We start from the raw sequence: 18,026 nt of genomic DNA, 5'->3' as shown, positions 1-18,026 counted from the left end.
CAAAATAGTTCATAAGTAAACGGACAGTTCTTGATGTTTTGACTTTGTACTCCAAAACAGTGAGGTACCATCTGAGGGTATGTCTATTTCAGAGTCACAGCTTTATTATGTAGTGTTTTTATTTCAGGACACCAAAATTAACATTTGATACCAGAGCACCTTCCCTGGCAAGACCCTGCCCGATCTGTAATGAAGTCATTTGCAGCTTCTGCTTGTTTCAATTCTTGTTATTTGGCCACAGTTTCAAAAAATAAATAAATAAATAAAATATACTGAGGGGCATATGGGAGGGAACACAGCTGGAAATGTACTTGTAATCATTTTCATTGGAAATATGGCAATGAAAAAAGTAAACAACCCTTTGTCGAGTGTGTGTAGAAATCACTGAATTTAACCAAGCATGTAAAACACAGAAACAATGATAAATTTGATTCGGTAATTATATAAATAACTAGTTTAAAGCATCAGTGATTTTGTCCAGCATTTAATTTCTTTTGTGTGTGTGTGTGTGTGTGTGTGTGTGTGTGTGTGTGTGTGTGTGTGTGTTTTTAATAAAGAAAGCTCAATCCTCTGGCTCATATCAGCATTACATCTCACATCTCAGAAAATGTAGCTTGCAACAAATAACACACAGCATATGTGTTTCACTTCCTGCAGTTTGGTTGAACGAGGGCCGAATCATGTTCTCATTGCAATCGAATCACGTCACAGTTTGCTTAGCGGACGACTGACTGAGACGACCTCTCTCAGGCGGTTTCAGTTATTTCGCTCCGCACCCAAGCATGATTTGCCATGTTCTCATTTCCCTAAACAAATCTCACCAAGAGAGTAAATTGTATGAACTACATGCAATGTGTGAAAATGCCCAAACAAACAAACCTCTTGCATGAGGTATATACACCTTTCCTCTTTTATGTGTGATCTGTACATACATGTGTACGGTCTTGGTCTGATAGGGGGCCTTGATAAATGATTACAAACAGTATGAGCTGTATGTGTACTGGTTCCTGACCGGGTGAATGACACTTGTTCGACAGACAGGTGACTATAGAGTACTTTCATTTCAGTATAGACATGACCCTGCAATAACTCAAAACTTAACACAGTGCTGCTCATATTGGCGGACCAGCATGCACTGCTGCTCAGAGTCACTCATCCTTCTCCAGCCCAGATTCCAACTCATGTGTGTGAAGGGTTTTGTCCTCACATCTGCCACAATAGGAGCCATGAATTGATAAAGGCCTATGACTAGATACTTTAATTAATAAAGCAGTGAAAAGGAGGGATGGAATGAACAAACAAAAGGACACCTGGAGTAGCAATGCTCATCAGTGCTGTCCTGAGCATTACCTTGGGCTGCAACACTCCTCGGGCCAAAAATCCAACAAAACTAAACTGGCTATCGCTGCCGAGCTGCACCTCCTATATGACAACGCTTGAACTGGATGCACAAAGTAGAAAATCTGACAAATTTACCCTGCCTCACATGGTCTGACTGCATGAAACCGAGTGCCTGCTCCATACACATGCACACTGCACTATTAGCAATTTACTTCAATTTTGAAATTCACTTTCTGGAAACTCAAAAGAAGCCTGATGATGATAATTGTGTTATTTTATGTAACTTGGCACTATTACCATGGATATAATAGTATCATGGTTATAACAGCTGACAGAATAATGCCATTTTAATGCCATTTGGGCATTGTCTGACTGAAATGAATCAAACAGATCCCATTGTATGAGGTTCTATTTCTAAAAAGATTTTTTGCTTTCTATGCTTCTCACAAATTCAAATAAGCATCTTCAAAAACAGGAGATAATGGTGAGAGAAGGCATTGCTTATTATTCAAGCAATGTCTCCTGTCCCATCTGCTGTGGGGTCTGAATGACCGTCTTATATTCTGGCTTTGGAGAGATATAGAGAGCGACAGATACTAAAAGACAGACCAAAAGAGAGAGAATGTCTTTCAGAGCAAGAGACAAGAGTGAGTGATGGGTGTGTCCTCTCTGCTTCATCGTTGCCAATGAGGTGCACTAGATACTGCAAATGTAACAAATGCTGGGAAAGACTGTAAAAGCATTTTGCTTGGTTCTGTATCCAGACTGATAACCTAACAGGAATGGGCAAAAAAAATAAATACATTAGCTAGACCCCATGCAAGTAAAAGCTCCAACATGTTCCATGGAAAACCTAATCCACTAGGCTAAAAAGTGATAGCTAACATAATGTAATGACATAATTAAAAAGCTAGCAATTAAGCGCAGTAATACAGACTAAGGGAAATGAGCAAGTACAGTGCCCTCAACTAATATTGGCAACCTTGGTAAATATGAGCAAAGAAGGCTGTGAAAAATTGTCTTTATTGTTTAACCTTTTCAATGCTTGGGCTATTTTCTTATAGCCACTTTTTGAAGCTCAACAACCTTTTTCCACACATCACAACTATATTCCTTGGTCTTACGCATTGTTATGAATGACTAAGGGAATTTGGCCTATGTGTTACCTCATATTTATACCCCTGTGAAACAGGAAGTCATGGTTGAACAATTTCCTGTTCCTAGTCATCCAGGTGTACTAAACAAAAGTACAATACCAATGGGAATATACTTCAAATATATTTCTCTCATATGAATTGATAGAGGTGCCAAGTATTGCTACACACCTATATTTAACACAGATTTTTGGGGGGATAGACCTGTGTTTATCAAAAGATCAAAAGGTTAAACAATAAAGACAATTTTTCACAGCCTTCATTGCTCATATTTACCAAGGGTGCCAATATTAGTGGATGGCATTGTGTATGATTTCCTGGAGAGGGGGATGATAGTAAAGGTACTTCTCTCTCCTGATTGCGAAAAAGTCACAGAAATGTCAGCGAATATTTAATCTATGAGCCACTTGTATTGCAAGAGAAAATATTATTGAGTCAGGCTAGCGTATTTATTTTGCCTCTACACATTTAACCACAAAATGACTGCATGTTGTATTAGTGCGAGAGTTATATGACAGCTTTGCGCTCCACTTTTTTTTGGTTTGGTTCACCAATGTTTCTACATACCTCTGTGTTTCTGATTCTGAAAAGGTCATCTGTACATGCTTGTTAATACACCTAGTAAAAAACATTCGCCATACTGTGCTTTGGTGAATGGGTTTAGTGCAGCAGGTGGTGCGTCACCCCACCATGAAGTGCATTAAGTTTAAACATACATACCAAATGAAAACATTTGCTTTGAAAAAGTTTTGTTGTTTTTTTTTTAACTAGTAGCCCAGGCACCTACAGTGCTTTGCAAAAGTTTTCAAAATTTGCTCAATTTTTCCTATTTTGTTGCATTAAAACCTGTAATTAAAATGGATTTTTATTTAGATTTCATGTAATGGACATACACAAATTAGTCAAAATTGGTGAAGGGAAATAAACAAAATAGCTTGTTCTAAAAAAAATTCTAAAAAATTAAAAACAGAAAAGTGGTGCATGCCTATGTATTCACCCCCTTTGCTATGAAGCCCCTAAATAACATCTGGTGCTACCAATTACCTTCAGAAGTCACATAATTAGTTCAATAAAGTCCACCTGTGTGCAAATGTAAGTGTAACATGATCTCAGTATATATACACCTGTTCTGAAAGATCCAGAATCTGCAACACCAACAAGCAAGCGGCACCATGAAGACCAAGGAGCGCTACAACAGGTCAGGGACAAAGTTGTGAAAAAAGAAAAAAGCCATTGCTTAAAGAAAAAAATAAGCAAACACGTTTGCTGCTCACCAAAAGGCATGTGGGAGACTCCCCAAACATATGGAAGAAGGTACTCTGGTCAGATGAGACTAAAATTCAGCTTTTTGGCCATCAAGGAAAACGCTATGTCTGGTGCAAACCAACACCTCTCATCACCCCGAAAACACTCTCCCCACAGTGAAGCATGGTGGTGGCAGCATCATTCTGTGAGGATGTTTTTCATCAGCAGGGACTGGAAAACTGGTCAGAATTGAAGGAGTGATGGATGGTACTAAATACAGGGGAATTTTTGAGGGAAACCTGTTTCAGTCTTCCAGAGATTTGAGACTGGGTTCACCTTCCAGCAGCACAATGACCCTAAGCATACTGTTAAAGCAACACTCGAGTGGTTTAAGGGGAAACGTTTAAATATCTTGGAATGGCCTAGTCAAAACCCAGACCTCAATCCAATTGAGAATCTGTGGTATGACTTAAAGCTTGCTGTACACCAGCGGAACCCATCCAACTTGAAGGATCTGGAGCAGGTTTGCCTTGAAGAATGCTCAAAAATCCCAGTGGCTAGATATGCCAATCTTATATAGACGTACCACAACAGACTTGCAGCTGTAATTGCTGCAAAACATGGCTCTACAAAGTATTGACATGGGGGGATAGGGGAGTTGAATAGTTAAGTACGCTCAAGTTTTCTGTTTTTTTTTTTTAAATCTTATTTCTTGTTTGTTTCACAATAAAAAATTTTTGCATCTTCAAAGTGGTAGGCATATTGTGTAAATCAAATGATACAAACCCGCAAAAAATCCATCTTAATTCCAGGTTGTAAAGCAATAGGAAAAAAATGCCAAGAGGGTTGAATACTTTCACAAGGCACTGTAGGCTATGAGTTTCTCTACCCTTGCCTAATGTTTCAAATTTCATTTTAGTTGCATCTACCAAATAGGCATGAGCAGAGCTGCTTGTTTGTATGTTCCTGTCCTTTCCCCATCATAACCACACTGTCCTCTCTTTTTCTCCTGACTTGGCTCACCCCAAGTCCCACATCAAATCAAAACATGCGTCCTCCCTCCCTGAACCCAAATTACATGCTGGCTGCTGAAGGGAAAAGGTTTCTGTCAAGGGCCAATCTTCCACCAGCTGCTGATGTTAGCGTTTGCTCTATGGCACAGTCGTTCCTGCACTATTAGCCATTCCATTAGGCCACTAACCCCCTACTCTGGTCTCAGTGCCCGTCCTTTTGATGATGAGCTCCTCGGGTGAGCAGGGTGACTTTCACAGAACATTATAAAGTGATAGAAGTCATGCTCAGATAGTTATAAGCATGGGGGGAAACTGCAATGGTAAACTCCTACAGCACAAGCAGATAGTCTCGGTCGGGTTGCCAGAGACCCTACAGGGTGATCATCGCATTATCAGTGTTTGTTTGCGTGGAATTAGTGGGACTGGGTTTAATTACTGCCATGTGCTTGCTGATTGGTGACTATGGAAATCAAAAGGCTGGGCCTGTGGCATCAGGGTGAATTAATCCGCTCCCTCATGACAGACATGCAGCTTTCAAAGCCACTGTAGTGATAGAGGGGTTGCATAGACATGATAACGGGCTTCTGACACGGAAAATTAACCCCAAGTTCCCAGCACCCAACAGACCCGCAAATAGGTTTTTAATGTTGCGCATAAGCGCGAATGAAACAGCTCCCAGGTTCCAGAATGCCTAGCATAGATGTCTTAGAATGATTCCAGTAAGACGATATTATGGAGGAAAAAGTTATGCTCATCTGGTCAAATGCACGGTCTTTTTTAATAAATTCAACATGAAAGTCAACCCACTTTGGTATATACAGCATTAGCAATTTGCAAATGGAAATGGATTCAATAGCATTCAAACTTTTGATCTTGCAGAACAGAGCTGAAACAAATAAGCCTACGAGTCTGACACAGGTTTCATTATTTCTATAACAAGGTTTTGTGTTCTGATTCATGCTCTGGTTTGCTGAACTCCATGGACCAGTGAAGCTTGTTCAACCCCAGGTGTAAAACTCAAGATCCAGCTGTATAAACGCAGTGGTGCATGTGCACCCAGTGCTGTAAACCTAGTGAAATACATATCCAATCAGGCAACAGGTAGTGGCCTTTTTAATCAGATCTTTCTTAAACAAATCCCACTGCCTTCCACAAAAGAGGGAACCTGTGCTAGGAACAGAAACAGTGTGCAAATAAAAGCATTTCTCCTTTCTTCAGTGCAGTACATACAGTAAATACTGAAACACTACGGTATTATATAAGGCTTTTATTAACTATTTGGTTTGTGTCTGTGTTTCCTTTCAGTTTGCCACTTGGTGTGCATTAGCAGTTGTTCAAGAGACAGTGGGCCAATAGTTCAAGCTGAATCCATTGCTATTATATGTAATGTTAGCAGTTTAATTATCTAAAACACTATGCATTGCCATTAAATTTTCACAAAGATCCATACACGTATGCAGGGGTTAAGTACAGATGTGGAGCTCTGGCACTTTTGGTGTATGTGAACAGCAAGTAGAGCTGAAATCCATCTAGGCATTTCATATGATACACTGAGATGACCTTTAGACAGCTACAAGCTACAAACTAACTGCAATAACTCCCCCAAACTGCTCCCTTGTTATGATTTGAATCCCTGAACTTCTCCTCTTATCCTTCCCATTTTCATAATTGTGCAAGTACATTCCTGCTGTTTCATAGTAATTCACTATGATCAAAGTATTACTTTCTATGCTGTTGTGTTTATCCATAATACTTTCTGCTGCAGCTACAATACTGTTTGTCGCCAGCTTTATAAATAGCTAGCCATCTTTCTTTGAATAGTCAATCGAGCTTGCTAGATAAATTAAACACCAGGCAGTATACAATATATCATGTGAATAGACTTTTGATATGGCATTACATCCAATAGCCAATTTAGCAAAGAAAACATCTATTAACTGACTGTTATGCTAGTATTTCTTTGCTAGCTTAAGGCTTTACTGTAAGAACTAACTTTGCCATGGGACAAAAAAAGGCAAATATTTGAAATATAATTTTAATACTAAAATAAATAACAATAAATAAACAATCAATACTGGAAAGGTAAAGTCTGGCTACCAAAATTTTGTTATTTAAATGAAGCTCTTGGATCTTGGAGGATGAGAGGAATCACAGCTATTAACATGCAGCACTAAAAAATTTTGGGATATTACTACCACATTTTTGGTGCCCATGAAGAAGGAGAATTCCCTGACCTCTTAAATCCCAATTTTCAACAATCCATCCATCTATTTTCCATACCGCTTATGCTACACAGGGTCATGGGGGATCCTGGAGGACTCGGGGCACAAGGTAGGGGATACACTGGACAGGGTGCCAATCCATCACAGGGCACAATCGCATTCACACACCCATTCACACACTACGGAGAATTTAGAGATGCCAATCAGCCTACAACGCATGTCTTTGGACTGGGGGAGAAAACCGGAGTACCCGGAGGAAACCCCCATCCACAGGGAGAACATGCAGACTCTGCACATGAAAGACACGGGTAGATTTCGAACCCCCAACCCCGGAGGTGCTAACCACTAAATCATCCTGCCCCATCAATTTTCACATATCAAATACATAATCAATGTGCTCTGTGCCTGGGCAAACTACAGTTTCCTAGGAAACAAATGCTGATTCCAGCTTTGTCCTTCTTCTCATATCCTGATGATTATCAAAGAGATATGGGACAACTGTTCCCACGTCAGTGCTTTTACTCTCAGTGATCCCCTGAGTAATTCACTTCACTAAAGTGTGCTTGTCTGTATTCTGGATGAGTTCCTATACACCAGGTCAGATAGAACAACTCTCCCTTCCCCAGTTCCCACTAATGTAATAAAATGCATCAATTTGGCTTATGAAAGCAAGGTCTTTAATCACAAGAGGCCATAAACAGTAGTTTGTTGCTTTTTTTGTACAGGTGTGTACGTGAGCTTCTTTGGATGCTGTGTGCGGTGCACTGTGACATGTCGTAATGTAATAAAGTCATCTTTATTCACTTGCTGCTCCCAATTACTCCCCCAGCTCCTGATGGGCTATCGTGTCATCTCATCTCCCCTGGGAAGAATATGCCTTGCCTTGCCATTTACACAACACTCTTTTCCCTGACGCACACATATCCCACACACGTTTTTCTATCCCCCACCCTCCATTTTTGCTCATTTGCATAATTTGCCCTCTGAAACCTTCCTAGAGGCCAAGTTACCATCTCAAACAAATATTGTATGAGCAATTAGCCACCCCACCCAGGCTATCTGGGGTGAGTCAGTATGTGGCTGAAAGGATTCCCAGAGGAATGGATGAAGAGTTAGAGGTCAAAGAAGAAAACCCATGGGAAATGCAGCAGCTAATCTGATGACCTCTGTGGAAAAATCTGGAAAGAGGTCACAGAAGCAAAGTGTGCTTGGAATTGCTGAAAAACCGATTTAAATAGCCTAAGAGTGGCTGGCAGCCCTTTTCCACCAATAACCTGCTACTGCAAAAGAGACTGTTCTTAACCAACAAAATTGGTTCCAGCACCAAAATGCTGCTGATCTGGAAACATGATCCAGTGATGTCAGTGTTTGGACCGGTCTCTTTACTCTGCCATAACAACAAACAAGCAAGTTCATGTTGAAAAGACATGAACAAGACATGTTAAAGGTTGGGGTTGGAAATAAAATGACTTTTAGAATTAAAATTACAAAGCACTGGTCTGCAGAGGAGACAAACCAATATCACAAATTCCCCCTACCAGCATGCATTCCCAGCACAATGAGCGCTACTTTCAGGTCATGTGTTTTGTTTTGAGTTTGCCATGTGGTTTCGTCTCTTATGCCCTGAGGCCTGTTACATAAAGCCAGTTTCAGTGGCTACCCAGGTAAAGTTAGCATTTTATTCTGGGTAAGAGAACTCAAATCAAGCTTGGATCAATCAGCTGTGAGCAAAGTGAGATAGATCTGATACATTAAAGTGAACCCTTTAGTGTTTGTGCTGGCTTTTCCCAATGACCATCAATACGACAGATATCAATTTTCTGCAGATGGTATAGTTTATGTATACCGGCTTCTTGAGCAGCACATTAAAAATTTGACGTACCTAAGCACAGCAAAAACAGCAAAAGTAGACATTTAATATCAAGATGGCTGAAGTATTTCTAAATGAAGATGGCTGAAGTATTTCTAAAAAAAAAAAAAAAAACAGACAGGACTGCTATAACTTTGGACATGAATGAAGCTGAAAAACTAACTATCTCCCAGCCATGTTCTGGAGGGATAGTGAAGTTAGGCTAGTTGACATATAATGATCTGCCACCCCTTGGCTAGCTACAGATGATTGGGCTAATATAAACACAGCACTAGCAATGTCTTTTAGAAATGTTAGAGTGAGAGTTAAATTGTTTTCATTATAGGTGCATGTTGTGGGTCAGTCAGTGAGGTACAGCACCTGTGAGTGCTTAATTGGCAGAGACAAGTGCCATCACATCACATGGCAGCTTAATTGATTTGGGTGGAGAAAATTGTGTCCCGCACCGATGTGGAATGCGTATGGAAGAGAGTGAAGACACCGAAAACAGACCAAACTGGAGCCAAAGAGTGTCTAGATGACACATTTGCAGCTGATGTTAATGTTGTTGCGTGGCTTGAATTATTTGATTAATGTTCTGTGGTTTAAAGTAAATGGTAATGTTACACGTGAAAAATACTGAATTTGGTGAGTGAAATATTTTGTCCTGTTCTTAAATAGGGTATAGGGAAAATGGGTAAGAAGTTCTTTAAAAACATCTCCTGGTTCCCAGCACTGGCACTATGTGAGTGGAAAAGGACTCTGGATGACTTCCTGCTAGGATGAGATCTCTGCACTTTTAAGTTTCGAGATCCTGTTTACCGGAGTGAAGATTTCTAGGTGTTAAAGTGTGAATCTGAAAGATTCAATGTTGAGTGAAATACATTATTCTGTATCTGGCACTGGTCACTTTAATTAAGTCCTATAAGCAAGACTGTAGCGAAAAACATTAGCGGTCAGCATTTTTTGCTGCTGTATTGTAAAGGATGCCAAGTACATTGCTCCAAGTCTTTCAATGGACCTGTTTATCAATCCTGTCTTCCTAGAGCTGTTCTAGCGAAGCGGTCCAATAAGAATAAAACATGAATTTGCAGACTACACGGCAAGCATGACATAAATAGGCAACAGCAAATGGTGGGCATCTATATATAAATCTGCATATGAGTAAATCTATTTTCATATCTGGCATCCAGCATCATTCATGTCCACTGCCTATTTTGTTGCTGGGTGCTTATGTTGGCCGGCTCTGGGCGGTGCTCCCAAATGATGTGCCAGAGCGCAGTTTTGTGCTGCCGTTATTGTGTGGACACATAAAAGGGCCACTGTGTCGGACTGAACCGTAATGTTCACTTTATTTACTTGTGAGCAGCTGTGCTTGCCCTGATAACATGGCAGTTTTAAAACATTAATAAGTGCAGGCTCTGAGCCGAGCACTTCTACTCTGCACCGTCCTCAGACATTTAGCCTTGATTCCTGCATAAGCACCATGTCTTCTGGTCAGGTATAAGAGATCCATTTGGATCTCTAAATGCTGTTGCATTTAACCATGAGCGTGAATTATAAGAATCATTCTAGGAATGATAGGTAACCTGAAAAAGTGATTACATCTCGTAGGCAAGTGTTTAACACAAAAAGGTGAAGTAATAATGTGATGAGATTTGGAAAGAAAAACGATTCTTAGGTATTTTGATTTTGATATTACTCAGTAAACGACCATTAGGAAACACTACCAAGCAAGTACATGCTTGTACTGATAAGGTAACCAAAATGGGGACTATAACCAAAAACAGGTTCCAAAGAACCTGCTAAAAAGCAGGGTGCATATATTTTCAGCATTCATTTCTGGTTTCTTGACAGTCCACCCACAGAGGCACTGTCAATTCCTTACCCAGTAAAGTGGTGTTTTCACATGAAAACATATTTCCTCTCTATCACCTCAGGAAAATGTATTAAATATATATTATTTAACTAAGGAAACTGGTGGAAAAAATAGACTGATTTGTCTGAAAAATTCAAGGCAGAAAGATGATGGACCACAAGGACCCATCAGAGTTCAGTCGGCTCCGGATCAGGCTTGACTTGATGGACATCTGCTATAGTGCCTATTACATTTAGCTAACAGATGTGTTACTATAATACAGTATAGTGTAATGTGATCGGGGCAAGCCCTGTGCACATAGTTGTAAGAGGCTTATCAGATGTCACTAGTAGGACATAATATATTTCAGTGTGTGGTAGTATCACATTCTGCACATGAATACTAATAAACCTCCTTATAGCATATGCTATTTAAGACAGTCAGAATAAAGCCTTAAAATGGACCATCTCAAGTATCCTAGTGTGTATGTTTCACTCATTCACTCACTCACTTCCTTGAGCTATGACCCATGAGTTATTTAATGGTAGCACACTACGACCCGAAGGATTTCTGGGCTATGCAATTCAGTCCTCTGAAAAGTAGAAAAGTGATCGGTGAATGTTAAAAACACACCTATTAATGTATGGCTTTGAGATGATTACTGTATTCTGGAACAAATTTCCCTGAACCTTATGAATATTGGGTGAGCAAACCGGTTATGGGCTCACTAGCAAATCACTACCATTTCGTTCTGGGGTTTTCCCTCACTAATATCTCACTCGGTGTTTCTGCACAAAGCTTACAACCCTACCCAGGCTACTTGAGTCTAAACCCCTTAATCATGATAGCCAGCTCACAGTCATTTCAGCTGTCATAAATGGCTTATTTTTCACATTTATGACAGCTGTTTTTCTCTTTTAGGAGGTAGGACAAAACCAGATAATCCAAATGAAATCCACACATGGAAAAACATGATTATGTGCTCAGTTTAATCATGACCTGAACTCAGGATCAAACCAGGACTCTCTGGAGCTGTGCGGAAGCAGCACTGTCCACTGCACCACACTGCGCCACCCGTACACCTAAAATGAGCTGTCTATATTAAAGCCATAATGGACCTAAATCAAGTTTGCCTCAGTGATAAAAATGTTAAATCTCTACACTCTCTAGGATATTACAGGCTTGATCCAAACAGCTCCAACCACTTATACTATTTACACATTTACACAAGTCCTAACTTTAACACTTCATGATTTTATGTGAAGTGTGTCATAGGAAAGAAAGAGTGAACGTGTGCATTTGTAGGGGTGGAGTTCACCTGTTACAATAGCAGCATGAGAATTCTCACTATTGGCATGTTAACCCAAACCTGACAACACACCCAGAACAGCCAAAGTAGAACCCCTGAGATACCCATAGGGATGACCACCATCAAAAAGTGCCACTAGTGAGGTGGGACAGAATCCGAGCAGCTGAGCAGCTGACAGGGTCTTGGGAAATCAATGGCTCTCTGGTAACACACAACATTCCGGTAGGTCACTAGCACAGAATCTTTACAGCGGAGCTCTCACTTGACCATGCAAGGTTCTAACCTTCAGGTCAGTGGTTACAAAATTTCTTAACCGTGTAGTCAGAGAAAGTCTAAAACTACAACTCTCCATTGTGCCATGTTGAAGTCACGCGTAGCTTTAGACTGCCACCCTTTAAATAGAAGGTAAGAGGCCATAGAAAAACCAGGCCACTTTTCCGAGCACTGACCACATTGTCCTGTTTCTCCCTGTCCCACATTCCCAAGCAGGGTCATTTGATTTATTATGTGGCCAGGGGGCATGCTATCATCAAGAAGCTAATGAGAAATAAAAGAAACCTAAAATGTTCTGACTTCCCTTAGAGGACATTACTTTAATGGTGGCTAGAAGGAGAGCCATGCCAGCTGCTACCTTTTCTTGTGGAAAGCTGCAAAGTTGGGACTAGCAGTAGCAAAAGGATAATGGTGCTTTCATTGGACTCAGTCCTTGTAGCCATCGCCGATATACACCAAATGAAAAAGACCAATATATCATATACAAGTCCTGACCTCCCAAGTAGTGCAATAGAATCAAATTGATAAGGCCTGTCATATATATACAGTATATATATATATATTGTGGGGATGAACTATTTCAGACTGACTTGCCACGTTTATATGAGCTTCAGGTATTCATTACCGCCAAAAACCACTTTCATTACGGTGCCATGGCATTTCATGGCGAGAGCGTGTGGAAAGTTGTGGGAGAGCTGTCATGGTCACTGGATCTCTGGAATGAAGAAAGCGTATCCATTCTTTGGTGGACTTGAGCCTCTTTAAGCACAAATCACACTGGACATACCGACTAAGAAGAAAAGCAGTGAGGGGAGACACCAGGGTGGCAGCATGTATAACTGTCCCCATTTCATACCAAAAGAATCACTTTCATGGCATCAACAATATCACATTCAAATGCAGCACCTCTGTTGGGTCTGGAATGTGAAATCAGTGATATGAAATGCATGGAGCAGTGTCTAACATGTAGGTCGCTGCCCCACCACCAGGCTGGGTTTTAACCTTCTGCTGCCTCCTGGCAGGGAAACATAAATCAATTATGGCAGAAAGGTAAACACTTCCCTTTTTTTATTTTATTTGGTCCTCTCCTGCCTGCTCTCTGTTGTCAGGTAATTTCTCTGAGAGTCAGTGGTACGTGCTGACAGAGGCGAGATGAAATTAGCCAAGTCCTCACAATTAATTCCGCTGCTGCAATTGCTTTGGAGGAGTCAATGAAGGTGGTGCTCGTGCGTGGTTAGGCATCAGATTTAAGAGCTGGAGCAATATTGTGGGGTCTAATGGCCAAGCTTATTAGGGTGTGACAAAGTGAATCTTTGATCAGTCATGTGCCTAAGATATGAGCTAAGGGGAAAACACTTTCCCTGATGCTTGAGAAATGAGTCATGCGCATGTTGTAGAAGTCTCATGCAGCATTGAATAACACTTCACACACTGTTTAACCTATTGCGCAAGTTAATATAATAAAGTAGATAATTACTAGTATATAAAATACTACTGAGTACTGTGATGGAAAATGAATATTTCATTGGATTGATTTAACAGTGCCCCAGAGTAAATGCAACCCCAGAGTAAATACAGTTCATTTTAATGTTTGCTGACTCTGATTCACAGATAAAGTGAATCTTTTGAAATTCCTTAGCCATTTTTTTTTTCAAAACGATATAGTGCATTATTTATATCATCTGTTAATTTACATAGGTTCAGCTACAAATGAGCCACTGTGCATTTATCTTTTGTACACGTTTATGGCCTCAAATATCAGGATCTAGAAGGCTCTCTGCAGTGCCATGAATACGCATGTTTGTGCAAAATAACGCAACAAGCTCTTTAGAGCAGCATAGTCACTGGACTGAAAACGTAATAACAAGTATTATATGAAGCTGCTAGTGTAGTGTAAATGAGATAAGCTTGCATGTTTGCAGATAGGCTAGGAGGAAAAACAAGAAAGTCTACCATTTTAGTCTAATGGCGTATGTGGTGTACACATGGTGTGGCAGCTTGCATTCTCTATTTTATATTTAAATTATTGGGTGACGTTTTTCAATTGAAGATGCACATGTATGCACATGCACTGTATATACAAAATAGTCTACCATTTGCATTGCTCTCCTGGCTCCATCACCTGCACTAAAGACCACAATATACTTTTTACTGCCATTGTAATGTGATAAGTCCATCCAATGTAATGCTTTTCACAGCGAAGTACTGTGACAAGTCTAGCCGATCAAATGACTTTGTACCTGGCTCCATAAGTGTTCACAAAGCAAACCTCAGACCACCATTTCATGTGGACCGCACATCAGTTTCCTGTACAATATCCCCAGTTTGAGAACTTTCCATCTAAACAAGCATACTGAAAACTTGACGCAAATGTCTTCAGCTCTGGAAAAATAATGCAAGTGTACAACCCCCCCCCCCCCCCCCCCCCCCCAAAAAAAAAAAAAAAAAACAAACAAAAAAAAAAAAAAAAAAACAATACTGAAAGCTAGTGTAGTGTGAACTGTGATGGCTAGATATGACTGACCTGCTGGTATCCAGGGGTCTGTTGATGGCCTCAGCTTCGTGTTGACCTGTTCCCACTCAAAGTCATCATCTTTGCCTTGGCTGTAGCCACACTCTGAGTAGGGCCTTTCGAAGTTACAGTCTCCTGAGAAAGAAACGGGTATATAATGTTGATTAACTGAGGGAACGCACACACAATTCTAATAGCAGAGTCATCATCAATCTCTGTCAGCAGAAAGAAGTCCACTAGTGTTCAAACACGGGGCCTGTCACCGTGGAGTATTAACGCTGTATAAGCAGCAATTAATCTAATTCCCTCACTGCAGGTTCCCATGGTAGAGTATAATCACCGCTTACTGGCCTGAATTCAATAGCTCTGTCACTCAGAGCACCTCCAGTACCAAGATGAAGAGCAATAAGACCCAGCCACAATGTTAACAATAGCTTCCAGGTATGCACAAGATCGGAATGTATCTACAATGAGTCTCCTCTAGTTCATTAATAAGCAGGAAAAGATGAGCAGTGGTGCAATCACATGGTCCTCTAAAGCTCGTTCAATCACAAGAACACAAACAGACCCATAAAATTACTTTTCATTGTGGGTTTTGCTCTGAATGTATGCGTTACACAGTTCCATCTGCGTTACATGCAGCAGAGGAATATGACCCAGATATGATTGGCATTCACTTCATTCATATTTTCATCTCATAACCATGTGAGGGACACAACAGTGAGCCGTAATAAGACACAGCTTTACTTTAACGCCTCAGAGAACTCCTCAAATATTGTTCCAAACTCGGCGTGACTTTCTGCGAATTGGACAGAGGATTTGAAGTATCAACATTCTTCCCCGGAAGGCACAAAGTCCTCCATATAGTCGAATCTTTATAAAATGCAAAAATAAATCCCCTTTTCCAGCTTTGCTATGAATATACCCAGTATGTTATTTACTATCATCCATCCTCAGTCTAATGTTATGATTCCTTGTAAATAAATATGTTTCCAAGTCCCGTTGGCTTCTGACACCTTGTCAGAATTTGTATGTGATCACTGCAAGATGCATGTAATATAAGCACTTGTAGGGGGAGAAAGCTGTCATCACCTACACAACTGCCACAACAGAATCACAGCAAGACTCTGATATCTGCTTGTTTATGTTGACAGTGCCGAGCGTTTCCTCCACCGAAGTGAAAGAGAGACAGAATCTTATTAGATAAACTACTTTCCTGAAGAGATATCAAGTTTCATCCACTGGCAAATCACATTTATTTGGTGGGATTATAGTTGATATTTCACTGTGTATACACTTGAAAGGACTCATATGGCCTTTAAGCCCCTGGCCACCAGTCTAAAACACCAATCAAAACTTATTTTTGCCTTTCAAACTAATGAATTCCAAAAGCTTCGGTGGAGCGGTAAACAATCTATTTTGTTCCACGTTACATGGTTTCTGGTTCAAATCTCTTTATGGAGCTTCTCAGAGTTCTAGTCCTAGAGGGTTGCGTCTCTGTTTGGTCATATTCTAATACATAAACCAACTTAATAATGAATTCAAGAGTATTGGAGAATCAAAAATACCCCTTTGTAATGTTACAGCATTCCACTAAAGTTTAAGAGCTCTTTTTTAAAGCCCTTACACATCGTCGCTTGTAGGTCAGTAAAATCAATTGTGTAGAGAGAGCTCTGGCCCTGTTTACACTAGTGCGTTTTCATTTTAAAACACATTACTTTTGCTACGGTTACGCCTGTCGTCTACACTACTCTGGCGTTTTAGACTTTCGGAAACGCCAAAGTTCTAGTTTGAAAACTCCGGGCTTGCGTTTCAGTATAAACAGACCAAAATGAAGACTTTTGAAAACGAAGGCGTGGCCGCCCACATTCAGCCCCCTGATTAGGTCTTCTGGATTATTGCGGATCCTTCCCTGATTCGTCAAGCCCCTACTGTATGACCATTACGCTACCTTGATTGTATACACAACAACACAGAGACTGAACCGCAAGCTTTGCTGGCATTCTTAGCAGCCATTGTGAAGTTAAATTCTGTATTTTATAATACCAGAGCTGCCTACATGCGCAAGAGGCGAGCTATGATTAGAAAAATCAGCAACGAATCTCATTTCAAGTGGCGTAAGCCCTACAAGGAACGCCAGTTTGGACTAGCAACCAACTTCCTGTTTACACTTGTATGTACACTTGTATTTCATTTTAAAACGAAAACCCACTCGCGTAAACGTGGCCTCTGAATGTCGGTCCAGCGTAATAAATCAGTGCAGGAAAAGACTACATATTCATTTTCTCAATTCAATTCATTTACTTTTGTTCAGTCATTCATTTTCAGTAAGCACTTTTTTTTATGGTCAGGGTCATGGTGGATCTGACGTCTATCCCGGGAACACGGGGAATGAACACTACCTGACACACGACCCTGTTGCCCTACTTTTGTTAATCTACGTACTAATTCTTTACTACTCCTCAATGTTCGAGCAGCCAAAGCAGACTGTTTAAAGAGTTCCACAGAGGCTAGTTTGTTTGGCTACATCCCAAACGGCATCCTACTGCACTAAATAGTATGGCAGAATACTATGCCACTCGACCATAGGTCTTTATGGACCAGTGGTGTCATCTACTCAACAAGCAATTTAGTACACTACTACACAATTAGGAACTGTAACAAATACTGTTTCTTCCAGGTTCTCTTTTCAAAATATGAAAATAGACCACTGCCACTTCCCGGTATGGAGACTTTCCTTTCATTCAGGAGCAGGTGCTCATGCTTTCGATAGATATCTTTCTGGTGTGCTTGAGTGCAGGATGTGAGGTAATGGTGAGGCAATGATGAGGCAATGATAAGGCAATGGGAGATGATCATTAGCCGGCCTTGGTCGGTGCGGGTTGTTTGACAATGCAGGGTGTGTCACAGCCTTTACAACATCTGTTAGATAGAGTTAATAACTTCTAGATTATTTCATGGAAATTACACCATCCATAGTCTAAATATTCTGAATAATTATGTTCAGGGCCTGTAATTGTAATAAATGTGCCTAAATATTTTCATTGCAAAAAGTCGTAAGAGCCTTTAGATGAAATTGCCTTGACGGTCTCAGTATTCAACAATGTGGAAAAACCTAGAGAGGAGCTGGTCAGTGGCTATCAGAGACCACAGCCATGATAATTAGACATTCCTGAAATAAAAGTAACTAATTATCTTGTCAAAAGCACACACTGAACAATGGCCTTTATCTCTATATGCACATTTCAGG

At 40.4% G+C, this 18,026-nt stretch overlaps 1 protein-coding gene across 10 annotated transcripts in view; it reads right to left on the bottom strand.

The window, feature by feature from the left end:
• Positions 1 to 18,026, bottom strand: part of LOC108271270 (receptor-type tyrosine-protein phosphatase mu) — a 227,739-nt gene that overhangs the window by 161,312 nt on the left and 48,401 nt on the right. For all 10 annotated transcript variants that reach the window (XM_053683467.1, XM_053683468.1, XM_053683484.1 and 7 more), the window contains exon 2: positions 14,789 to 14,911. In XM_053683467.1, coding sequence (XP_053539442.1) covers positions 14,789 to 14,911 — 123 coding nt within the window. The remainder of the gene's footprint in view (positions 1 to 14,788; positions 14,912 to 18,026) is intronic.

The sequence above is a fragment of the Ictalurus punctatus genome, chromosome 1, assembly GCF_001660625.3.
Source record: "Ictalurus punctatus breed USDA103 chromosome 1, Coco_2.0, whole genome shotgun sequence".
Taxonomy (NCBI): Eukaryota; Metazoa; Chordata; class Actinopteri; order Siluriformes; family Ictaluridae; genus Ictalurus; species Ictalurus punctatus.
The sequence above is the reverse complement of the archived record's forward strand: the minus strand, read 5'-3'. Positions and strand labels throughout refer to the sequence as shown.